This window comes from Mustela nivalis, assembly GCF_964662115.1.
Source record: "Mustela nivalis genome assembly, contig: HAP1_SCAFFOLD_2267, whole genome shotgun sequence".
NCBI classification, from domain to species: Eukaryota; Metazoa; Chordata; class Mammalia; order Carnivora; family Mustelidae; genus Mustela; species Mustela nivalis.
Genome location: NW_028134398.1, coordinates 1 through 24,029, shown reverse-complemented (window position 1 = coordinate 24,029; position 24,029 = coordinate 1). Strand labels below are relative to the sequence as shown.

The 24,029-nt window shown below is 65.1% G+C and overlaps 4 protein-coding genes across 4 annotated transcripts; all 4 read right to left on the bottom strand.

Moving 5' to 3' along the window:
* Positions 1-1,072: 1,072 nt before the first annotated feature.
* On the bottom strand, positions 1,073-3,634 carry LCN10 (lipocalin 10). The gene is made up of 5 exons (XM_082751056.1): positions 3,615-3,634; positions 3,416-3,486; positions 3,027-3,134; positions 1,858-1,956; positions 1,073-1,414 (listed from the first exon to the last, which is right to left on the bottom strand). Exons 2-5 carry the CDS (start codon positions 3,429-3,431, stop codon positions 1,293-1,295), a joined length of 345 nt encoding a protein of 114 aa, XP_082607182.1. The 5' UTR covers positions 3,432-3,486; positions 3,615-3,634; the 3' UTR covers positions 1,073-1,292.
* A 2,193-nt stretch (positions 3,635-5,827) lies between these two features.
* Positions 5,828-9,907, bottom strand: LCN6 (lipocalin 6; the record flags this gene model as incomplete). Its single annotated transcript, XM_082751069.1, has 6 exons — positions 5,828-5,910; positions 6,127-6,228; positions 6,382-6,492; positions 6,925-6,995; positions 9,447-9,586; positions 9,818-9,907. 6 exons carry the CDS (start codon positions 9,905-9,907, stop codon positions 5,828-5,830), a joined length of 597 nt encoding a protein of 198 aa, XP_082607195.1.
* A 7,252-nt stretch (positions 9,908-17,159) lies between these two features.
* Positions 17,160-18,887, bottom strand: LOC309858380 (epididymal-specific lipocalin-5-like; the record flags this gene model as incomplete). Its single annotated transcript, XM_082751068.1, has 5 exons — positions 17,160-17,224; positions 17,306-17,410; positions 17,959-18,038; positions 18,500-18,636; positions 18,792-18,887. 5 exons carry the CDS (start codon positions 18,885-18,887, stop codon positions 17,160-17,162), a joined length of 483 nt encoding a protein of 160 aa, XP_082607194.1.
* A 575-nt stretch (positions 18,888-19,462) lies between these two features.
* Positions 19,463-23,392, bottom strand: LOC309858372 (epididymal-specific lipocalin-8-like; the record flags this gene model as incomplete). Its single annotated transcript, XM_082751057.1, has 6 exons — positions 19,463-19,765; positions 22,019-22,044; positions 22,149-22,238; positions 22,324-22,428; positions 22,760-22,830; positions 23,269-23,392. Coding segments are annotated over 6 exons (719 nt in total), but the record flags the coding sequence as incomplete, so codon positions are not given.
* Positions 23,393-24,029: the final 637 nt, after the last annotated feature.

Here is a 24,029-nt window from a genome sequence, read left to right as displayed (position 1 = left end):
GTGGGTGGTCGCTCCGTGGCCTTGGCTGACGGAGCCATCCCGCCACGCTCTCCTTGGGTGACCCTCCCCGCGCCCGTTGACGCCATCACCCACGACGTACTGGTGACCCCACGTGTCCAGCCCCCGCATCTCTGTCCTCTGAATTCCAGCCCCCCACAGGGCATCTGTGCAGCCCCCAGGCCTGCCCCGTGTTTCCTCTCTTGTGATGGAAACCCCCACCGCGGCCTGCACGTCCCCCCCCCGCGGCCTGCACGTCCCCCCCCCGCGGCCTGCACGTCCCCGCCCCGCGGCCTGCACGTCCCCCCCCCCGCGGCCTGCACGTCCCCCTCCGCGGCCTGCACGTCCCCCCCCCCGCGGCCTGCACGTCCCCCCCCCCGCGGCCTGCACGTCCCCCCCCGCGGCCTGCACGTCCCCCCCCCACCCTTCCCTCTGCTCCCACTACCCTGGGGTTCTTCAAGCGCAGTTTCCTCTTCCACAGACGCCCACCCCACTCACTGCACTACTCTGTCCTTCACCCTTCTTCCCCAAGTCCCTTCCTCTGAGAAGGCCTCCCTGACCGTCCTGCCCCCCCGGCACGAGTCAGACCTGCTGCCGTTTCGCACTGGTCTGTGGACACGTTTCTCCAAGTTGCGCTGGTGTGTGCGCCCGGCAGCCCTGCCATGACCCTGTCTCGGTGGCCTCACCAGGTCCCCGAAGCTGCATTTGCCTATAGGCCTCCCTGGCCACCAGCACGTGCCTGACGAGTTCCAGGTGTGTGGAGGGGCGTCTGGGGGGCTCAGTGGGTGAAGCCTCTGCCTTCAGCTCAGGTCATGATCTCAGGGTCCTGGGATCAAGACCCGCATCGGGCTCTCTGCTCAGCAGGGAGCCTGCTTCCTCCTCTCTCTCTGCCTGCCTCTCTGCCTGCTTGTGATCTCTGTCAAATAAATAAATAAAATCTGAAAGAAAGAAAGAAAGAAAGAAAGAAAGAAAGAAAGAAAGAAAGAGCGAGCATGCGGATAAGTGAACTTCCTGAGAAAGTGCAGCCGTCAGGGGCCCCGGGACCGCGGCGGACGCGCTGCGCAGAAGGACACGGCAGGGATGAGGCCGGACCAGCCCCGGTCTATTTCCCAGCAGGTGAGGGACAGCTTCGTTCTGCTGGGTAGTCGGGAGGCCATGAGCAGAGGAGGCCTGGCCGGGCCTCTCCCTACCCGGTCAGCACCTGCCTCCTACCCCCATCCCTCCACGATCCTAAAGGACCCCTCCTGGGCTACAGCCACGGCCCCAGCCATCACCCCATCAGTGGCCCGAGGTCATCAAACGCGTCTCAGCACGTCTTGGCCCGCGCTCCCGGCGTCTGGGGGTTCCGCAGGCGGAGCCCCAAGGGAAGCAGTGAGGGGACGGCCGGCTCTCAGGGCAGGATGGTGTGCACAGGCGTCTGCGGGAGGGAGAGGAGGCCTGAGCGGGCGCGGGTCCGCGCGAGCCCATCGGCCCACAGAGTTCTTTGGCCTTCCCAGCGTCCCCCTGTGCTGGCCTGGGGCACTGCAGGTGGCCAGGCCAGGCATCCCGGGTCCTCCAGCACGCAACCAGACGGCAGGCCCGGTGCCACCTGCGCAGGCCTGTGGGCGGGGCAGGCCTGGTACTGCTGAGGGGCCGGTGACGGTGGGGGGGTGGGGGGTACGGGCTTGAGGGGGTGAGGGGTGCGGGGGTGGGGGGTGGGGGGGACCCTACCCAGGGCGCACCTTCCCAGCCCGCTGCAGATCTTGGGAAAGACGGCCCTGTTCCCCTCCCTCCGTCCATGCCCTGCAAGTCAGCTTTACGGGACGGATAGGGGCCTGGCGTGGGGTTGACCCAGACAGAAGGACCCGTGGCGCCTGTTACCGTCTTTCGGGAGGACAGTCACACCGTCGGCGACCTCCAAAATCTCACATATGTCTACAAATTTTCTCATGCTCGGGAAGCTGGACATGTTCTGTCTGCCTGTGGTTAGAAGCAGAATCAGCAGGCCAGTGTCCCCAGGTCCGGCCGTCTGGGGCGACACTCCAGCCCAGGGCCACCGCAGTGCCCGCCAAGCGGGCAGGACAGGTGCTGCCGAGGGAGTTGGCGGGGGGCCGGGGGGCCAGGCGTGCCCTCTGTTCCCTCCGTGCTCCAGCGCGGGCAGGTGTCCCCAGCACGGCCTGGAAGCGGGAACCACAAAGGACCAGGTGGGGCGCCCTCTCTGCTCACACAGCCCCTCCAGCCACACCCCTGCCCCTGGCCGCACCCCCCCAAGGAGACTCCACCGGACCCCCCACCCTCTCTGACGGACGTCCCAAGGGCCTTGGTGCTCAGAGTGGGTTTGTACCCCCTTCCCCACCCCTCCCTGGACAGAAGCTCCTTGTCCCCCGTCCCTTCAGCCCCGGCCCTGCTCCCCGATCCTGCCCTCAGCCCGGGGAGGAGGGGGACTGCCTCCACACGGACGGTCAGCACCCCCCGCTGGCCTCCCACCTACCCTGGCATCCCCCACCCAGCCCTGCGACGGCCACACCAGAGCCCTGTTCACGTGGTGCCCCCACCCGGCCCCACGCTGGGCCCGCCCACCTGGCCACTGGCTTGTTCTGTGGCCCAAGCCTGTGCTCCCACTTCCCGCCTCCTGCCAGCCCGCCGTGCGAGGGCCGTGACGGCGACGTGGACTGCGTGTCCGTGTCCCACATTCAGACACCAAAGCCCCAGAGCGAGGGGAGGAGGTGCCGGGGTTAGGGGGTGCTCACGCTGGGATCAGCACCCATGTAGGGAGAGGACGACGCCAGAGCCCCCCCAACACGTAACACAGGGAGAAGACGGCCATCGGCAAACCAGGAAGGGGCGCCCCCCCAGAACCCGCCAGGCTGGCCCGCTGAGCCGTGAGAATCAACGTCCATCGTGGGCACCAGGGTCGTGGCGCTCTGCGGTGGAGCCCACGCTGAGGCGGGGCCTCCTCTGGCCACACCTTCCCCTCTGGGCTTGCCGCCCCCCACCCCCACCTCAACTGCCCCGCACGCCCCCTCCCCAGGGGCGCCCGCCGGACTCACTGAAGAATAGCAGGGTCCTGGAGGTCCGGCCAGCCCGGCCCAGGCGCACGTAGACCACGCCGTAGCTGTAGTCGGTGGCCAGCACGCGGAAGCCCTCCACCCCCTTCACTGGACCGGGAGACAAGTGCGGGACACGAGGTCACCCTGCCCAGCAGGGGCGTCTGGAAAGGGCCAGGAGGGCCCCCCATACCCAACCACCGTCCAGGCCCAGGCTGCAGGCTCTTGCACGCTTGTGGGCTCTGGGACCGCGGCTTGCCCGACCCCCCGTGGGCCGCGTTCCTTTTCACCCACCCAGCCCTGGGACAGAGTCTCTGGCTCTGCGGCCCTGAGGCCGGGGACATGCCCCCCACCCAGGTCTTTCTCTCTGGGCCCCGGGCCACCGTACGCACAAGTATTCCTGAACATCGCCTTTTTCCTGTCTTTCCGCAGAATTAACGTGTGTGACCGGCACCCCTGTGACCTAGGGGGGCAAGGCGGGAGCCCTTTGTTGGCTCTGCGTTTCTGGGATTTTCCAGACGGGACCAGGGCCAGTCCCACAGCTTAAGAGGAGCACCCAAACACCCACGGTCTGCAGAACGCCCCGCACACCTGGTGGCATCTCCCAAAAGCAGTCCTTGAATTTGAAGGGCAGGAGGGGGTTGGGGGCCACAGAGACAGTCTGTTAGATTTCCAGATGGCGTGGTCCTGGCTCGCCACCCCTCACCAGCTCCCTTTGCCCCATGGACCCGGAGATGCCCTGGGCTGTTTGTGGCCAGGGCTCCGGGAAGTGTGCCGGGCCCCCGCCTCGGTCCGCTCACCGGCCGAAGGCCAGGACCACCTCCAGCTGGCCTGTGGCGTGCACCTTCACCACGGACGCCCCCAGCTTCCTCCTGTCTCTGCCCGGCAAGAATCTGTGGCCCTCAGAGGCAATCGCCAGAATGTACCAGAACCCTGAAAACTGTGGAGCGTGTGCTGGGGAAGCTGCCTGTGCCAGGCTCCCAGCCGGGCCCCCAGGAACCCAGCAGGCCCTGACACTGGCCCGAGGCCCAGCCCGGGTCCCACACCTCCAGGCTGGCACAGCCTGTATGCCAGACCCCGGCTGCCCACCCGGGGCCCTGGTGGGCAGGTGCCAGGCTGGCCGGAGCCCCAAGGGCTGGGCCATGGGTGCCGGATGCTGAAACTCACCTCCTGGGCACGGCCTCCCCTTCCTTCCACCTTGGCCCTCGGTCCCATCCGCCGGACTTCCTGCCACAAACCCACGTTCCCGGGCAGCCAGTGTCCCTGTCCACCCCCACTAGAACCTTCCACCCACCCACCATCTCATTATTCGGAACATGCTCTGCTCTTCTGCCTCTGCCCTCTGGCATCTCCGGTGCCCTGAGGCTGCCCCTGCCTGGGCCCTTCCCTACCCCCTCCTGCGGGGTCATGAGCTTCTCCAGAAAGGCCGGGGCCTGGAACTCCCGCCAGCCTCGGGGCACTGCCGGTTTCAGGGAGTGATCGTCCCGCCACACGCTGCATCCCTGGCCCCATTGGCCCGGCGGTCTGGCTTGGGCACGGCAGGCGCGTGCGGCTCACCCTGTTCCAGTTGAGGTTCTGGGACTCCCTGAGTCGCTGCTCCTGCGGCCGGGACCCCAGAGCCAGCACAAGCGCCAAGACCAGCACAAGCGGCAGCCTCCAGGGTCCCATCCTCACCCTCCTTCCTCAGCCGCCACGGCACTGGGCTTAAATCTCCCCGCCCACCAGACCCTGCCGCGGGCGTCCAGCCAACCAGGACTTGAGCCAGCCTCTGGTGGGCCAGTGGGAGGGAGAAGGGCTCTGGGACCCAGACGGACTGCCTGGGTGCCCCGCCTGGTAGGTCGGCCTGAATTCGGAGGCCATCGTGTTCCCACGGGAGGCCCTGGGCCTCGCACCCCAGCCTCCCCAGAGGAGAGGTGAACAGCCCGGAGGCATCCCTGTGAGTCACTGCCGAGGCTTACTTGCATGTGAGAAACAGGACCCCCGTGAGGAAGGGGCTCAGACGGCGCCAGCAGGACCCCAGGGCTCTCTGTCCAGGCAGGTGCCGATGGACAGGGCTGCTGGACGTGTGTGCACCTGCCCAGCCCCGACCCCGCGGGCCCTGCCCCTCTCCGAGAGCAACGGCCAGCCCCCAGCCTCGCTTCCGCCGGTGGCCCATGCTCTGGCCACGATGTCAGGCACGGCCCCACCAGACCATGGGAGGACCGACAGCCTCTGGAATCCTGGCCCTGCCCTGGCCCCGGAGCCCAAGACCGGGAAAGCCTTGCTCTTGTGCCCTGGACGCCATGGCACCCCAGTCGTGCAGCCTGGTGGCCCCCACGCCCACCCCCAGGATCTGCTCTAACTCGGATGGTCCTCCCACCAGCTGGGGATCCTGGTGACCTCTGCTTGAGGAGCCGCTGCCCCCAGCCCAGCCCCCACTCTGGAGCCAAGACCCAGGTCCGTGCGTCCCTCCTCCAGAGCTGGCTCTGTGCTGCATGATCCAGCCCTTGGCGAGCCCACGGCACCCAGCCTCTGCCCCTGCGCCGACGGGAGCCCCATCAGGGCAGTGCCCCGTCTGGCGCTTCTGTCCGCCCTCGGCACACAGGTGAGAGGCATCTGTAGGCGCCTGTGGAATCGCTTTATTTGGAGCTGCAGCCTGAGTCCTGGGGGCACGGCGCCGCATGCGGAGCTCCCAGGAGGCCAGCGCCCGGCCGGCCTCACACGACTCAGCAGGCACTGTCGCAGTCACTGGAAACCAAGAAGACCCCTGGGGGACCCCAGACTCACTGTGAGGGGTGTCTGCCCCCATCCCAGTCCCCGGCCCCTCACAGCGGCGAGGCTCTGGCTGTAGGTCTGGGGTGATGCTCGGAGAGGCGGCTTACCCGGAAAGCCTTGTGCGCACAGGTGACTGCAGGGACAGGAAGACCTGGGAAGGTGGGCGCCCAGGACACACTGGGGCCGCCCTGCTCTGCCCACAACCTCGCCCAAGACGGGGCTGCCCCTGTCTGGGCCTGGCTTGGGCAGGACCAGGTGACCCCATGAAAAGCTCCCCACCCCAGTCCTGCCTAACTCCCTGAGGACCCCGAGACCAGACAGGGGCCTGTGGGCCGCGGGCGACACTCACGGTCCTGCTGCAACACGGCCCGCTGCTGGGACAGGAAGCCCAGACCCTTGCTCCATCTGGCAAAGCGATGCGTGGCCTCCGGGCTGGCCAGGTCCGTCCGGCCTGCGGGGCAGGACAGGGGCCCTCACCACATGAGCCCTGTGCCCCAGCCATCCTTCCTGAGGGGGAGGGGGTGCTGGGATGAGCCTCTGGGACTCTGGGGGCACAGCGTAGCGGTGGGCATGGTAGCCCTGGCCCCTGGTCTCCAGCACTTACTGTACAGCTCCACGGTGCTGAAGGCCTCGTCCTTGAACTCCAGCTGCGTGAACACAATGGCGTAGTCCCTGAAGTTGGTGCCTAGCACCCGGTAGTCCAACACGCCCAGGGCTGGAAAACACGTGCCCCCCAGGGAGCATCAGACTGCACGAGATGCTGCCCGGAAAGCCGGGAGCTCCCCGGCATTGTCTCCTGGTCCCGGAGCCGGCACACAGAGCGTCTCCGGGACGGGTAGCTCATGCGGATCCTGTCCCCTCAGGGGCACCACCACCGAGGGAGGCCCGGGGTCCCCATGGGGGCGTGCCAGGTGTAGCCCTCTGTCCTCAAGATTGGGGTAAAACCTCTGACAAAATGAGTCCTCTCGCTTCCTGGTGGAAGTCTTGGGGACGGACCGGACCGGTCCCCTCCCCATGGCACTGGGCGGGCGGCAGGGGACCCCAGCCTGGGCCGCAGGCAGTGGAACCCCCTGGGGAGGGCCCAGGAGCCAAGCGCCCCCTCCCCCGCCCCGTGCCCCCCATGAGACAGCAGAGGCCGTCGCCTTACAGGGGTTCTCAAACGCCCATCCGGGCTTCTGCCTCCGCAGCTCTACCACGTTCACGTCGCAGCTCTCCAGCCTGGAAGAGACACCGTCCGTCCTCGGCTGCGGGTCGGGACTCCGGACCAGGAGGGACGAGGACTCTACCTCCTGGATCTGGCCAGTCACCAGCGTGCCGCACAGGGGGTCCTGGCGGCCCAGCCCCCGCTGCCCGGAGACCTCGGGCTCCGGCGGCTCCCACCCGGCCTGGGAAGGAGCTGGTGTGAGAGCCAAGTGCAAACCGGCTTCCTTGCGCAGCCCCAGCGCCCCATACTGGGGCCGCGCGGCGGCGCGGTGGGAGCCTCAGACCAGCACAGCGTCGGCTGCAGTTTCGGGTGAAGACAGTCAGCGTCCGGAGGGGCCGACGCGCCCTGAGCGGTCAGTCCGTGAACTGAACAAAGCCGGCAGGGACGCCGCGGGGTCTGCCCAGGAGGAGCTCGCGGCTGGGACCTTCTGGAAGGAGGAAGAGCCGGCAAGAGCCGTGCAGGAGAGGACGCAGCGGAGCGCGGGCTGCAACCGGGCACACACGGGGTCTGCACGGTCAACAGACCGAGCGAAGGAACGAGCGGCAAGTCCGAAAGCCGGGGCGCCGGGGGGCGCCGACCGCCCAGCGTCCGGCTCTTGGTTTCGGCTCCGGTTGTGAGGTGGCGCTCGAGCGCCCAGCACGGCCGGCCGAGGTTTGCCCCCACGCGCGGCGCGTGTCGCTCTCTCTCTCTAGAATAAACACACGAATCTTTTTTGTTCAAGTCCGAAAATAAAGCAAAATGGGAGCGTGGGAGTTTGACACGTGACAAAGTCCGCCTGAGTCGGGGGACGGCGCAGCTCAGTGAACGACGTTAGAAACCGGGCAGTCGTCTGGGGAAAAACAAAGTGTTCCCCCTTGTTTCGCAGGGTCAAGCCCCAAAGGCAGCAAAGGGGCCCAAAGCGCCAGGGGCTTGGAGCAGTTTCCTAGATGACTGTGCTGCCGGAGAAAGCTGGCGCGCGTCCACGCAAAATCGGAAAGAAACCCTTCCTGCAGGTAAAAAAAGAAAAACGCTCCTCGACGTTATAAGAAAAAGGACAGACTGGAAAATATATTTGCAACGGTTTCTGTCGCAGACAAGCATCTGACGTCATCATACATTATTCCTACGAACCGGGAAAAACACAGCTCAGAGAAAACCACTCCGGACACGGGAGCAGGCGGCGCGCCGGGCCGGCCGCGTGGAGGCCGCTGCGCCCGGGCCCTGCCGTCGCCACCGGGGTGCGTACGAGCTGCCGGGGTCACCTGGGCCCATCCGACGACGGAGGACGACGGAGGACCAAGAGCTGGGGAACACGTGTGACCCGGAGCCTGGCAGCTCCCAGGGACTGACCCTTCAGGGGACCCCTCAGAGACAAAGGCGCCCAGGCCCCCTCCCTAGAGGGCGTTTCCAAGTACAGACGGTGGGAGAGCGTGGTCTGTCCAGCGGCAGAAGGCCTGAGGGGGGCCACCCTGCAAAAATGTGGAGTGGAGCCCCCGGTCCGTGTGGGGGACGGTCACCGTCCGGCCAGCGAGGCCCCTGCCGGGCACACGCAGAAGGACCCAGGGAAAGGCTCAAAAGGGAGACTCGAACACCCATGCTCGCGGCAGCACCGTTGACAGAACCAAACGGTGGAAGCAGCCACGAGGCCCGTCCACACCACGGAGCATGACTCGGCCTGAAAGAGGCAGGAAGCCCGACACCGGCCACACCGCGGATGGGCAAGGAGGCCGTGGTCCCCGGCGAGGTCCGCCCGGCACAGAGGGACCGACCCCGAAGGAGCGACTCCCAGGAGGCCCCGGAGGAGTCACCGCAGACACCCGGCAGGGCAGGGACGGTGCTCCGTGGGACGGAGGTGGAGTGGCCCGCAGGTGAGCGTGCTCCGCGCCCCCGCGCGCGCTTCTAGGGGTGAAGGCGGCAGTCTCGGCCCTGTGTTCATCTCGCTGCAGCTTTTAGACATTTCATAAAGACCAAAGAGAACAAAACCTGAAATGCTTTAAAAGAGAGCAAAGCCTCTGTGCGCTGGTAGGGAACAACCCCCAGCACGTGTGGGCAAATGACACACGCGTGCGGCCGTGCGCCTGCCCACGCCTCGCAGACACAGGCTACCCGCGGGGAAGAGCCGGGCTGGCCGGGCAGCGGGGAGCACCCCACGGACGCCCCGCGGACCCTGACTTCGGAGCCGTGCACATGTATTTCCGGTCCGAGGGCCAACGGGTGAAACGGAATGACTCAGCCGGACAGAGGCCCGCGCCCTCCTTTAAGCCCTGATGCGACTGTGAGTCGCAGGCGCCGGCTCGGCACAACCCGCCTTTCCTAATCGGGGTCTGGCCTGGGGCCCCCAGGCCCTCCGTCTCCTGCAGGCGACGTGGGAACGAGGGGTGGCCGCAGGCCCTGGAGAGCCCACGTGCGGCAGCAGCTTGTGCGTCGCGGAGGCCCCCCCCAGCCCGGCCTGAGCCCCACCCAGACGCGGGGCCCAGCCTGCTCACCGGTGCCTGGAGGACAGCATTCTCAGGTGGTTTTCTGAGGTCAGGGTCACCACGACGCCCTCGATGTTCTTCGTGGCTTTGTCCAGTGCAAAGCCCTTCTCGCCTGAGGCCACGGCAAGAACATACCAGGGCCCCAGCAGCTGGTCGGGGAGGAGCACGTGAGGGCCTGACCCTCCAGCCCTTGGAGGCTTCCTCCCTCTACCTGGGAACCCAGGGCCCCGACCTCAGGCTAGCCCATCCCCCCATAGCTGGTGCCAGTCTGGGCTGCCACTGGGAGGGTAGCCCCAAGGCTGCGTGGCCCCACAGGAGGGGCCTGGCCCCAGGACAGACGGGCCTCCAGGCCTGTGCCATCCCAACAGGGCGGCTGTTACCTGCTGGGGGTCCAGCCTCCCTAGCCACACTGCCTGGGTTCTGGGCGCGGAGACCAAAGCCAGGAGAGCCGTCAGCAGGACAGCCGGCATCGTCCCTGAGACCCTCCCGCCAGCACACATGCCTCGGGGCCAGGGGCTGCCGTCCATCCAGCCGCTGAAAACCCATTTATGTGTCTCCGGATGGGTCACTGTGGGCGGCCTGCTAACCACAGGACACCGGCCCAGCCGCTCTTCTTCCGAGGAGGGGAAATCACCCAAGGGTGGGGGCATTATTATTCTGCGGTGGCCTCTGTGCCCTGCCCAGGTGAGCTAGAGCGTGGGGAGTGGGCCCCCAGGGAATGGGTGCCAAGCGCACACCAAGCATCCTTGTCAACGTGACTGTGCCGGTTCCTGCTTCCTTCCGTCGGAAGCTTCCGGAACGAACACCCTAATCCCGGCCACACGACCTCCTCTCCTCCCGGAGATCCAACGCTCTCCCATGCTCAGTCTGCGAAGGCCAGAGACCCTGGTCGTTAATTCTGGCTGGCAGTAGGTCAAGGCCAAGAACAAGGGGAGGCACAACTAGTTCTCCAGGAGATGCAGATTGAACCTTTTCTTTCAATCATCAAAAATTAAAAAAAAAAAAATCTAAAACTTAAAACAACAACAAAAACAACCCCTCCTGGTTCACCCATTATTCTTGCTCTGGTGGCCTGGCCTCCTGCCCCCACCCACAGTCAACACCCCATCCAGAACGTCCTGTTCCTTCTGCCCCTCCAGTCCACCCGTCTGAACTTGTCCACTCTCTGGCCAGCCTTGGCCCTGCTGCCTCCCACCTCGTGCTCCCTGACCCTGGCCAGACCCGTCAGGAGCTGCATGTGCCCCAGGGTCCCATGGGAGCTCTGTGTGGGCCTGACTTCTCAGCCCCCATCATCTGAGCCCCTACCTGGGGGCAGGGGACAGAGGGCTTAGTAGGATCTCTCTGAGCCCCTGGAACCCAGGGGGAGGTGGCTAGGAAGACCCTTCACTGGGAGGCTGGAGGAAGTGGTGGAAAGTGCAGACCGTATTGCCGGGCCCTCTGCCCGTTGGCTTCCGGGGTCCATCAACACAGACACAGGGAGGGTTTGGAGGGTGGCGGAAAGATAAAGCTTTTGTCTTGTCAGGCCTTTCCAAGGACGCGCCTCTGTGAAGCGGCCGTTCCAGCCCCCTCCTGGGAGGAGAGGTTGCCAGGGAGCAAACCAGCCCTTGTGTAAATTTGCAGCTAAACTTTCCACTGCACCAGGGCCTGGGGGTCTCAGACCTTGAACATGGATTAGGGTGTCCTGTGACCAAGGGCTTCCCTGATGCCGGGCGGAAGAAGACGAAATACAAGGACAAAACTGTCCCCTACGCTTCAAACCAGTCCTGTTCACCATGTGTTTTCAAGTGCAGTTTCCTGACACGACGTTTGAGGAGACCAAGATGGAAGAAGAGAAACGCTGCAAAGAAAGAGACAATAGAAGCAGACCCGCCGGTGCTCCCGGCCTCGAAGTTACAAGGCCAGCTCTCCCACTCCGCCTGGGCTGACATCACAAAAATACACACGTGGGGTGGCTTGCGAACAACAGATGCTTAGTTCTCAATTCTGGGAGCTGAGCGTTCCAGTCGGGGTGCCAGCAGGGTCAGGGAGGGCCTCTGGTGGGTCACAGACCTCTCAGTGTCCTCATGGTGGAAGGGGTAGCAGCGTTCTGTGGGGTCTCTTTCATCAGGGCACTGATTGCATTCATGAGGGCTCCGCACTCATGACCTCGCCGCCCTCCGAAGGCCGGCTGCCCCACAGCACCATACTGGGGGCGAGGACGTCAGCACGGATGTTGGGGGGAGACACATCAGGACCACGCAGATTGTGAAAACAGCTATGATCGCCTTGCTTAACAAGATGAGAGCCATATTTGAAATTATATTGTATTTTCGTAATTCTCATCATACAGCTGGAAATCATAAAAAATGGTCTACGCAAATGACACCTGTGTAACCCCAAATAATCTTACAGATTGTGGATTTGGGGAGAAAACATATACAGCGGGCTCTTGTGAACCAAAATGAACAGGTTGTACTACAAAAGAGACATCTTAAATCCTGGGAAAAAATAGAGTTTTATAACTATTTGCTGTCAAGACAACCGGAAATCCAAAGGGAAGGAGATTAAAATGGAGCACAGTCTCCTCGTGCATGGGAGTAAGCGCCAAACGGATCAGAGATCCAAAGGCTAAACGTGGAAATGCAACCGTGTGAGTAATGAGAGAAATCACCGGTGAGTTCCTCTACGATGTGGATGTAGGGAAAGGCTTTCTGGTTGTGTCGGAGTTCAGTCCTGAAGGTGGAATCACTAGGAAGCCTATGTCTTCACAAGGAACGGTTTTGGGGCAGGAGTTTGAGCTCATGCCAGCACTGTGGGAGCTCATTCTGCGGGCCCTGTAAGGCTCTTGCCTTCTAGGAATTCCGGGGAATATCACGGAACCCAGGCAGATCAACCCCTACAAACCCATGAGCCGCACTAAGTGTGCATCAAAATCCAGATTTAATGAAAGGAAAATCACTTGACTCTATTTTTAAGCTTCTTTTTTATACCAAAGCCCTAAATAAAGTCAAAAGAAGAATGACAAGGCCCGAGAAAATATTTCCAACACGTGTCACATGTGAGGGCTAATAGCCATACTCTAGAAGAAACTTAAAAATTAACGAAAAAAGGACTGGGGCACCTGGGTGGCTCCGTGGGTTAAAGCCGCTGCCTTCGGCTCAGGTCACGATCCCAGAGTCCTGGGATCGAGCAGGCATCGGGCTCTCTGCTCAGCGGGGACCCTGCTTCCTCCTCTCTCTGCCTGCCTCTGCCTACATGTGATCTCTGTCTGTCAAATAAGTAAATAAAATCTTAAAAAAAAAAAAAAAAGAAGAAAGAAAAAAGGCCTGAAAACCCATCAGAAAAATGGACAAATGACATCACCAGATAATTCACATGAAAAACTTAACATGACCCCCAAACATACGAAGACGTGCTCGCTAGGAATCGCCTTCCGCGCTCCCCACCAATTTCTAGGCTGGAGTCCTGAGCCCAGAAACTCCGCATACGACTGGTGGGACGCGGACACTTCACAGGGCAATTAAGTCAAAATGAGGCCATTCAGATTAAACACACCTGCGGTCCTTATCCGAAGAGACTGAGGCACACACGGGGCGACTGCTCCACACACTGGAGCAGACGGCCGCCTACACGCCGAGGACAGAGGCCTTGGGAGGTCCCCGCGTGCGCCTGGCCTCAGCTCCAGCCTCCAGATCCGGGAGAGCCTGTGCCGCTGCTGTGTAAGGGTCTGGTGCTTTGTCACGGCAGCCCTGGTGAATGGACACCAGGCGCGTTTTCATTCAGTAAGAGAAATGCAAACTGAAACAACGCGGAGATGCTGCTCCTCGCCTGTCCTACGGCCAAACGCGCAGAGCTCCGCCGCGGCCCGCACGCGCCCGCGCACGGCTCGGCCGGCGGCCCACGGGGCCGTCATCGTCCAGGGGAGTGTGCAACATCGTAAACCTTAGCTGCGTGCCCGTTTATCTTTTGTTCTAGAAACCCCCTCCCAGGAACCTACCGTGAGGAAGCGCCCTGGACGGCGGGCGCGACGAGACACCCAGGGCCAGGCGGGGCCGGCGCCGTCTGTGCTGCCGCTGTCGGCAGTCGCTCGGGGCCACACCCGGGAGCCCGGCCGAACGGCAGATGCTCCACCACAGGCCCCACGGGGCTGTGGAACAGAACCCGGAGGTCTCTGTCGACCAGCGTGCAGGGACAGGACACCCAGGTGTACCGTAAAGTGGAAAACGGCAGGTGCCGGAGGGCAGGTGGCGCGCACAGCCTTCTAGGGGACACTGAAAGGGGCGATGAGGAACCACGTCCGTGTCTGCTTATTCCCGCAAGAAGAGACACAGAAGGACAGATGGACAGAGCTTAGGCACGCCCGCTGAGCCCCGCCCTCCCGGCCCTCCTGAGCGCCCCTCGGCCTGGGGCCACACCAGCCCCTCCTTCTCGTACTGCCGGTAGGTAGTGACACACTCTCTGCACTTTGATCTGCGTAAATAGCTTCGTTTCCTGCAATTCCCCGTCGTCTGGAGATGACCTCCACGCCTGTCCTTGTCCACAGCTCCGTTGGTGTCTGCAAACCCGGGAAGCCACGGGTGGCCACGTCCCTGGGCGTGGTGCCCCCCCTCCTGCGCCGGCCTCCCCGAGCCGCAGGGCTGTGATTCTCTGAGCATACTTTGGCCTCCATTTCTTCAAATATTTTTCCGCCCCATTTTCTCTGTTTTCTCTTGCGGGATGAGTCTACACGCCCAGCCTTGCCTCCCGACCCCCCAGGCCAGTCTCTCTCCACTCTGCTTCTGGGTGTCAACAGTCTGTGTTGGTTTGTCTGGGTTCCTGGCTCTCCGCAGTCCGCTGGGCCTGTCCAGGAAAGCCCCGGCCCGCTGGCCCCGAGCACTGCCTGCGTCCAGCCTGGCTCTCCGCGTGGTCGCCGGCCCGCCGCCCAGGCGCCCTATCTGTTCCCATGTTTGCTCTCCCCAAGCACTGTCGAATTCTGCCTTCTCCTAGTGCGCCAGCTCCTGGAGCCTGACTCTCTTTTGGCCTTGAACTTAGACAGCCGGTGTGTTTGAACGCCGCCCGCGGGCCGGCCGGGACCTCCTGCTAGTCGTCCTATGCAGCCTTGCTTCCTCGCGTGTGCAGAGGCCTGTGTACTCACGGTGACTTCCCCAGGCTCTGGCTGCCCCTGTCGCCCTCTGAAAGCTGTTGGCTTTTGTTGGGGATGAAACTGCGTCCCCAGAAACGCCACTCTTGAAGCCGCAGTCGCCGCGGCAGCTGTGTCTGGAGCTGGGGCCTCTTGGGCAATGACGGGGTGCAGGGAGGTCGTGCAGGTGGGACCCCATCTCCTGGGACTGGTGCCCGTCCAAGTGGTGGGGAGCCCCGTGCGTGGAGCGGAGGCCACATGTGGGCCCCAAGGGAGGCGCACCGGCTCCGGGCCAGGAAGCCGGGTCTCAGCAGAGACCAACCCCGTCAGCACCCTGACCTCGGGTGTCCAGCTTCTAGATGTCTGGGAAGTAAACCCTGATGTCCGGGGGCCCCACCAGCCCACGGCGCTGTCACGCCCGCCCAAGCCGACGAGGCGGACTGTCGCCTGTCAGGCAGCTCACTGTGCACCCACTGCAAGCTTGGGCCGGACAGATCCGTGGAAAGTCAGCTCGTCCCCAAGCTGTCGGACGTCGCTCCTGTGGGTCTTCGGGGCTCAGGATTCGGTCTGGCAAGGCCCAGACAGGCCCTACCCTGGGGGCAGGCTTCACGATGGGCCACCAGAGTATCACTGGGTGTCTCTGTTCTGGGGCAGCACTGCTGGGCCTCAGGGACCGCTCACCCCCGAGGCCGCTGCTCCCCAGAAGCTTGGACTGTCCTGGGCTGTGCTCAGACCGTGGGGCTGACTCCAGTCCCACTATTCCTTCCCTGACCAGGCCGCCGTGTCTGCCGTCCGGTGTCAGACGCGGCTAACGGAAGAAAACGCAGGCCGTGGGGTGACAGGGCGTGACGGAAAAGGCTGGCCCAGCCACGCACAGCGGGGCGCAGGGAAGCCATCAGGGGACAGAAGCACAGCCAGGGCCGCCGTGCCCACGGGGTTAACGTTAGGGCAGTGGGGAGCCGTGCAAGAATGTGGCTGGAAATGCAGCCGGCAGATCTGACCTACAGTTCTGCTCTGCTGGGGCCGCTCAGGCTCTGCGGGGGCAGGACGGCAGCCTGGGACGGACCGCGGGGCCCACGCACCCGGGAAGCCTGGCCCGCGGGCTCTGAGCCGGGCAGGGCTGGGCATGACCGCCGGCAGGAGGGAGACGGCCCCGTCCTGCACCCAGCAGTGAGGTCCCCGGCTCTCTGGGAAAGAACCAGGGAACGCACCAGAAGCCAGCCCGGCCAGTGGCCTCCCCCAGCTCAGCCCTCCCGGGACGAAGACCCAGCCGGGGGGGATATGAACGGCTCCCGTTCCCAGAGGTGCTCACGGCGCCCACAGACCACCAGACAGCTGGGTTTGCTGCCACTTCCCGGCAGCCCCGCCCATCCCCCCACAGCCCTGCTCCCCCAAGAAAGACGCTCGGGGCAGCGGGTTCGGTAGTGCGCTTTATTCAGAGCAAGGGCCAGCAGCCCCCCGGGGCCAGGACAGGCCAGAGGGACGGGGCTCGGAGCATCCCGGCCTGGCCCAGGGCTCCTCTAGATCAGCTCCTGGGACACAGAAGGGCAGGGCCTCAGGGCGCGGCCTGGCCTCCAAATGCCTCTCGGGGCAGTGGTTAGGGCTGGGGGGTGGGGAGGCCCGTGTCCTAGCTGCATGACCACGAGCCAAAGCCGCCCTGGGCCTCAGTTTCTCTACCTGCAAAGGCAGGGTCACCGTCCCCGAGACAGAGGGCATTGGGGGCCTGGCACCGGGTGGGACACGGGGAACCCAAGATGGAGCCCACCGGGCCTGTGTCCCCCCACTCACGGCCCCCCCGGGCGGGACGAGGGCCCGGCCTCCTCCCCTCCCTCTCCCAGCCCTGCCCGCGAGCCCCCAGCCTCATGGGACCCCCTCTGGCAGCCCGGCGTCCCCACCCTGGAGGCCCAGGATCCAGAGTGATTTGGGGCCCCTGTCGGGGTGGGAGACTCAGCTTGGCGGGGGGCCCAGCGCAGCCCGGGGCGAGGCTCACCTCCTTCAGGAGCTCGGCGCATCTCCCTAAGGGACGGGGCGGCGTGAGGTGCGGCCGGACGGGCCCCTCGGACCCCCACCCGCCGCCCAGTCCCTGTGGCAGAGGGCAAGCTGGCCCAGAGAGGCCACGGACCCACGTGCGATGGGGAGGGGTGCCGGACGGAGACCCCAGGAAGGCCGGCCGGCCCCGGCTAAGAACACGGAGGAGGAGCTCACCCTGTGCAGCAAACTCACGCAGGCCGCTGTGGACAAAGACAAACGTGGTCGGGGAAGCCAGGGCGCCACGGGACCGCTGGAGAGATGGGGAGCCCTGACCCAGAGGCCCGGGACACTCACTGTCCCACGTGAGAAGGTGTATGTCCTTTTCCGAGAGCCCGGACTCCCTGGCCACCTCATAGAACCTCTTCACGATGTCCTCCTTGGTTTCCAGGGTACGGCCTGGGGGGGGGGGGCAGCAGACAGGCTGGGAGAGCCACAGATGTCCCGCCCCGTCCCACCCCCTCCCCGCCCAGGCCCATCCTGTCCACTCCCCTGCCGGGTCCTGTCCCCGTCCCTTCCTGGCCCTGACCCCCCTGCCCAGTCCCGCCCTCCCCCCCTTCCCACCCTCCTCCCCCGTCCCACCCCCTCCCCCCGTCTCATCCCCCGCGGCCCATCCTGTCGCCTTCTGCCTTGTCTACCTCTCTGCTGACCTCCTCCCGAGCTGGGACCCCCCCGGGGGGCTGGAGCACAGCTGGTGCGGCAGACCCACACCCCACCCCGTCCGGTCCTGACCGGGGCTTACTGTAAAGCTTCAGGACCCTCTGGGCCGCTCCTTCTTTGTGGAAGATGACGTCCATGATGGCGTAGGTCTTGTAGTCTGTGGCCAGCACCACAACGTCTTTGGCTCCTGGGAGACAGATGGGGCAGAGGTCCCAGGCTCCACCCTCGCTGCCCCTCAGCCCCTACCCCCGCGCGCACGCCCACTTCACACGTGCCCACACGCGCCCACGTGGGCACAGGGCACTGGAGTCCCCACAGGGCCTCCCTGAGGACAGTGGACGGGGCATCTGCTGATGAGGACGGGAGGACGCCCGATCAGACGTGATGTGAGCATCTCAGACAGGAGCCTGAGGACCCCCCAGAGCTTCAGGCGGCCAAGGGCAGCGTCGGGGGCTCCTGGGCAGAGCGGGCCCTGAGCCACGAGCCCGAGGGATACCGGAGCAGCCCATGGGGCCAAGCCCCCCTGAGGACAGAGAGTCCTCTCGCCCCAGCAGACCGTGTCTCGGTGCCCAGCGTGGGCTGAGCGGGAGCCACGCCAGGAAGCCTCCCCCACCCCCACCCCCGATCCGGCCCATCCGCTGGGGGACCCGGACCTGCTGGGCAGCACGTGGCCTCAGGCCAAGCGGAACAGCCTGGGGAGGTGAGGGCCCGAGTGCTCGGGGCGGCACCCCTTACCGGTCTTCTTAGGGATCTTGAACTTCCCAGGGACGTCCCCCTTCAGGGCCGGGCTCTTCTCCGTCACACAGCGGCCCTCCCTGGGAAGAGCAGACGCCTGCCAGCCCGGCTGCCCTGGCCCCGAGCACGGCCGCCGTCCTGGACACGGGCAGCCCCCAGATGGCAAGACACCCTACGGTGGCCAGGCAGAAAGACCCCCCAGTCCCCGGGGCCCCCGAAGTTGGGACGCCACCCCTTGCCACACACGTCCAGACGTGAGCGGGTCTGCTGCCGGCCGGGCCCGGAGGGTGGCCCCTGGCAGGGGTGGGCTCCGGGCAGTGGGACTGGAGGCCGAGCCCCACCCGGCACGGCTCCCGAAATCAAGGGTCACCCAAGGAACTGCCCCAGGAGAGGGGTCCCCAGCGCCCCTGCTCTGAGGACCCTCCTGGGAAAAGGGTTTTGCCCCAGCTTCTTTCTGCCCTAAACCCATCTCCGTCCTGGCAGGGTGACGGTGTGGCCCGTGGGCAGGAGGGCTGGCCCTTCCTTCTAGCGCCCCACTCACTCTTCATAGGCGGCGATCAGGGCCAGCTGGGTGTCCTCCAGCTCCACCACCACGGCCCCCACCTTAGTCTCCTTCCGCAGTGAGCTCTGGGGCTCCAGCTTCGCAGCAAAGGCGATCTCGTACCAGAGGCCTAAAAACTAGGGTCACAGGGAGCTGGAGGGACCCAATGGGGCAGTGGTCTGGAAAATGCTGGAGGCACCCCACCCTGCAGACCTTGCAGGGGCTCCAGACAGAGTGGGCCAGCATGTTTGGGGTGGCCCACCCCCCACGGCTGTGCCCCGAGACCCACTACCTTGGCAAAGTCAAAGTCTCTCAGCACCGGGTCCTGTGTGCCTGCGGCCAGCGCCATGGACAGCCCCAGCAGGGCCGTGAGCACTCTGCCCTTCATGTCTGGGCGGGTGGGCACTGGGGACCGGCTCCCCAAAGCCACAGGAGCTACGGCCTCAGAGTCAGTCCCTGGGCTTATATGTCTCTCTGTGGGCGCTGGGGAGGGGCCCAGGCTGGCCTCACTGAGCAGGTGAGGCAGCGTGTGGCAGACCAGCTGGCGGCCACCCACCCAGGAGACAGGCCAGCCAGAGGGAGAAGCACCCAGTGGGTGCCCAGCGTCAGTTCGTGTCCATTTGTCTGCTCAGCTACCGTAGCAGCTGGGCCGCAGGCCCCCGGGAGGAAAGCCGCCCTGGGCTCTCAGAATGCATGTCCCCGTGGCTGGAGGGCAGTGCCTGGCCTCCAGGATGAAGAGACAGGACAGGACAGGAAGGACGTGACCTGTGACTTAGCCACCCCCTGGAAAGCACTTTGGGAATACGTGCTGGGCGAGGCCTGCAGGCAGGGCCTGATCAGGGCGACGGGGCCAGACGGCCGCCTAGAATCCCTTCAGCTTTCTCCTTGGGTGGTGGTACTTCCTGTGGGGCCTGATGTCTTTCCTCAGGGCCCTAGCCATGCCCCAGGCGTGAGAACAGGCACTCAAGGGCCCGCCAGCCGGGCCTGGACGGAGGACACGGAGGCCCACACAGCACTGACGGAGAGCAGCCGGGCACAGCCCAGGGCTGTGAGCTGCCCAGAAGGGCTGGGACGTCCAGACCCGGCGGCCCCTGCTGGCTGCCCGCCAAGGCCTTTGAAGACGCCACAGCCATCAGCAAACTGCCGGGAGCGGCGTCCTGCAGACTCAGGAGCCAAGGGCGGCCCCGCCACCCGGCTTTCTCTCTTCACCCAAACCTTTGCACCCCCGCCCCCAGCAGGGACAGTCCCCGTCTTACAGGGGAAGAGCTGAGGGCAGAGGGTGTGAGGCTCCTCCTGAGCTGACCGGGCAGGCGGGTGCCGTTGCCCTGAACCCCACACCTGCCCCCAAGGGCTATTCCCTGTCCTCACCCTGCAGTCACGAGACAGGGGGAGGTGGGAGCTTCCCACCACATGGCAGGAAAGATCCAGATCGTGAGGGGGTGATTGAGAGACCAGAGAGCCAGAGACCAGGAGACGGAGCCAGGGAGATGGGGCCGGGGAGGGGGGGCCGGCAGGACGGGGACCTGCAGCAGGAAAGGGACTGTCGGGTCCCAGCGCCGCGGGGACATGGGTGCCTGGAGCCCCAGAGCCGCAGCGGCCCGTCTGAGGGGGCTCGTGAATCCACCCACCTTCCCCACGACGGAGGCAGCGGGGCCAGGTGTCCTGACCGCAGGACGTGGGGACCAGCTGGCCCAGGCTGAGGGAGGGCCGCTGCTGGGCCCCTCCCCGTCCTGGTTGCTCCCTGCTGGCCCCCCGCCCCCACACCCCTCCCCCCAACCTGGCACCGGGGCTCCGTGTTTGGGCAGAGCCCGGGCCATCACCCCACCCAAGTCTTCCTGATTGTGTCTGCACTGGCTGGTGCTCTGTAAGTGAAGTGTGGGGACAGTGGAGGTGCCACCCCACCCCACCCACTGGCGCCCATCCCCCGCCCCACGCAGCAGCCTGGGGAAGGTCTCCCTTTGTTCCTCTAGCAGAAGTGGGGGGGACGCCTCAGGTCGTGATCCCAGCGTCCTGGGATCGAGTCCCACATCGGGCTCCGCAGGGAGCCTGCTTCTCCCTCTGACTCTGCCTTCCACTCTGTCTGCCTGTGCTCACTCTCGCTCGCTCTCTCTCTGACAAATAAATAAATAAAATCTTAAAAAAAAAAGTGGGGGTTCCCAGCACCCGGGACCACCCGGCCCCCAGCAACCCCCAGAGCAGGGCCTGCTTGGCTCTGTCTCCACCGGACAGACGCTGGGCCACCGAGCTCCTGAGGAACCTGGCCTGTCTGGGCCGGAGTTGCAGAGCAGGGCGGCATCCCCAGGATTCGCTAGAGCCAGCCATGGCCAGGGAACCTTCCGCAGACCCCTGCAGGACCCTGGAGGGGAGCCTTGCCGTGTCACCCAGGAGACGACAGACCAGAGGTCTGCCCAGGTCCAAACACCGTTTAATGTTCTGGAACTGGAGGAGTCCAGAAGGCTCCAGCGTGGTTCCTCGTATAGGATGTCCCTCCTCGCACCCATCCTGGTCGCCCACCAGGCCATTCAGCGCACTGGCTGCCTGCTCTGCTGGGGCCGCTCAGGCTCTGCGGGGGCAGGACGGCAGCCTGGGACGGACCGCGGGGCTCACGCACCCGGGAAGCCTGGCCTTCAGGCTCTGAGCCGGGCAGGGCTGGGCATGACCGCCGGCAGGAGGGAGACGGCCCCGTCCTGCACCCAGCAGTGAGGTCCCCGGCTCTCCGGGAAAGAACCAGGGAACGCACCAGAAGCCAGCCCGGCCAGTGGCCTCCCCCAGCTCAGCCCTCCCGGGACGAAGACCCAGCCGGGGGGGATATGAACGGCTCCCGTTCCCAGAGGTGCTCACGGCGCCCACAGACCACCAGACAGCTGGGTTTGCTGCCACTTCCCGGCAGCCCCGCCCATCCCCCCACAGCCCTGCTCCCCCAAGAAAGACGCTCGGGGCAGCGGGTTCGGTAGTGCGCTTTATTCAGAGCAAGGGCCAGCAGCCCCCCGGGGCCAGGACAGGCCAGAGGGACGGGGCTCGGAGCATCCCGGCCTGGCCCAGGGCTCCTCTAGATCAGCTCCTGGGACACAGAAGGGCAGGGCCTCAGGGCGCGGCCTGGCCTCCAAATGCCTCTCGGGGCAGTGGTTAGGGCTGGGGGGTGGGGAGGCCCGTGTCCTAGCTGCATGACCACGAGCCAAAGCCGCCCTGGGCCTCAGTTTCTCTACCTGCAAAGGCAGGGTCACCGTCCCCGAGACAGAGGGCATTGGGGGCCTGGCACCGGGTGGGACACGGGGAACCCAAGATGGAGCCCACCGGGCCTGTGTCCCCCCACTCACGGCCCCCCCGGGCGGGACGAGGGCCCGGCCTCCTCCCCTCCCTCTCCCAGCCCTGCCCGCGAGCCCCCAGCCTCATGGGACCCCCTCTGGCAGCCCGGCGTCCCCACCCTGGAGGCCCAGGATCCAGAGTGATTTGGGGCCCCTGTCGGGGTGGGAGACTCAGCTTGGCGGGGGGCCCAGCGCAGCCCGGGGCGAGGCTCACCTCCTTCAGGAGCTCGGCGCATCTCCCTAAGGGACGGGGCGGCGTGAGGTGCGGCCGGACGGGCCCCTCGGACCCCTGCCCACCCTCAGGGTCCCCAGCCTAGCACCCACCCAGAATGCCTGGGGCTCACCATGCCGGGCCACCAGATAGAGCCCCATGTCTGCAGTCAAGTCCCGGAATCTCCGGAAGCCTGGTCCGTATTCATCCTCCAGGCTCCGAGCTGCGGGGGGGCACGGGGTGGGCTGGGCTGGGCCGTCCCCGGGGGGCAGCAGCCGGCCCAGCCCCCGACCCTGGCTTGCACTTACTGAAATACTTGAGCACATAGTAGTCCTTGCCTTGCCAGCGGAGGGACAGCCTCAAAATGGCATACTGCTCGTAGTCCGTGTCTAGCACGTGGATCTCCCTGTGGCCTGGGAGCAAGAGGCCCCGGAGAGGCCGCAGGCATGCCGACGGCTACCTCGCAACCTGGCAGACCTCGGAGGCGGGGTGCAGGGTCTGACTCCATCCTCTCCGCACCCAGGGCCCGGACCCTCCCGTCATGCTGGGCAGGGCATTGGGGGGACAGGTAGAACAGCCCTTGAAGGATGACCCACTTGGCAGTAAGAGAATGGGAGCACCTGGGGCTTGAGGAAGAGTGCAGGGAACAGCATGGGGAACAGCACAGGAAAAATAGCAAGGCAAGTGTAGCTGGTATGCAGGGCCAGGGGTCTGTAACTGTAGCGACAGGACAAGGGTTCTTACCAGGAAAAGCAAATGTCCCTGAAACGTCTATTTCTGAGCCCACTATTTTTTCTGTCTCACAACTTCCTGAGCTGAAAGACGGCAGGGTGTTCATCAGGAAAATACCAGCCTGCATTCTCTGCCGGGCACATCCCAGGCATGCGGGGGCGGAGAGGCCCAGCGGTGTGTCTGTACCCGGGAGAGCTCGGGCCAGGGCGAGGCTAGGGGAGGTGAACAGCGGGGCCCCTAGAAAGCCCCAAGGCTTCTTTTGTGTCTTACAACCTAATGGGGCCTTATCAAAACACTACACTTCTTTTCGGGAGAATTGAAGGTCTAGGTCTACATGTAACAGCTCCAGGATCCTGGGGGTTCTGGTGTTGGGGATGGGGGTTAAGGTCTGGGGGTTTGGACACAGCGGGGCTGACCCTGTCCAGACCCCACAGCCACAGCTGATGGAGCTGCCCCCGCCAGGCCCTCGGCTACACCTGCCTGTTCCTACTGGAGCTCCCAGGGGCCCCAGGACCCCTCACCTGTTATATGCAACCTTCACAGTCAGCTCACGTCCACTCAAGGTCAGGAACAAGGCTTCTAGCCTCTTTGGGGTCTTCAGTGCCAGGTTTTGGCTGGAGGCCACCCCAACTTCCCGCCAGAATCCTGCAATCTGGAGAGAGAAGCCGTAGCCCTGTCCTCGGTGGCAGACCCTCCCGGGCCCCAGAGCAGGGCGCCGGTGGTCCCTGAAAGGTCAGCATGTCTTTGTGGCAAAACAGCATTCACCATCCTTCCGAGGAGTCCCTTCAGCCCATTAGACAGCAGGGCGCCTTCTGTGGGGCCCGGACGCCAGGGGCAGCGGTGGTTGGAGCTCCAGAGAGGGGAAGCAGCAGCCAGCGGCCCTCGGGAGGCGTGTACCCACGGGAAGTACAGCTTCTCTGGGAGCTGGGGTGGGGGGGCTCCTGCCTTCAGAAATGCACCCCAGCCCAGAACTTCTGTCTGAACCTGGAAACTGCTCGTTTTGTGAGAGGGAAGCACACGCGTCCCCAGCACCAGTCCTCCCTGAGCCCTTCTGAAGCGCTCCTGGCTCTGCTGCCAACGCAGACCTGTGAATAAGGGACTCGGGCAAAGCCCCCTGCAAGCTCCCCGCACTGGGAAAGTGTCCTCGGGTCGCCACACAGTGCGGCCCCGTGAGCCCTGGTACAGCAGGGCTGCTCCCAGGCACCTGGCCTGTGCCTTCTGGAGCTCCCAGGGGACGGACCCCACCAATCCGGGAGCAGGAAGGGTCCACGCTGAGCCCCAG

Coding starts and splice junctions, on each gene's coding strand:
- LCN10 (XM_082751056.1), bottom strand. Junction 1,957..3,026: donor CAGGACCCTGCTATTCTTCA/GTGAGTCCGGCG, acceptor TTCTAACCACAG/GCAGACAGAACATGTCCAGC. Junction 1,415..1,857: donor GACTGTCCTCCCGAAAGACG/GTAACAGGCGCC, acceptor TCCCTCCCGCAG/ACGCCTGTGCACACCATCCT.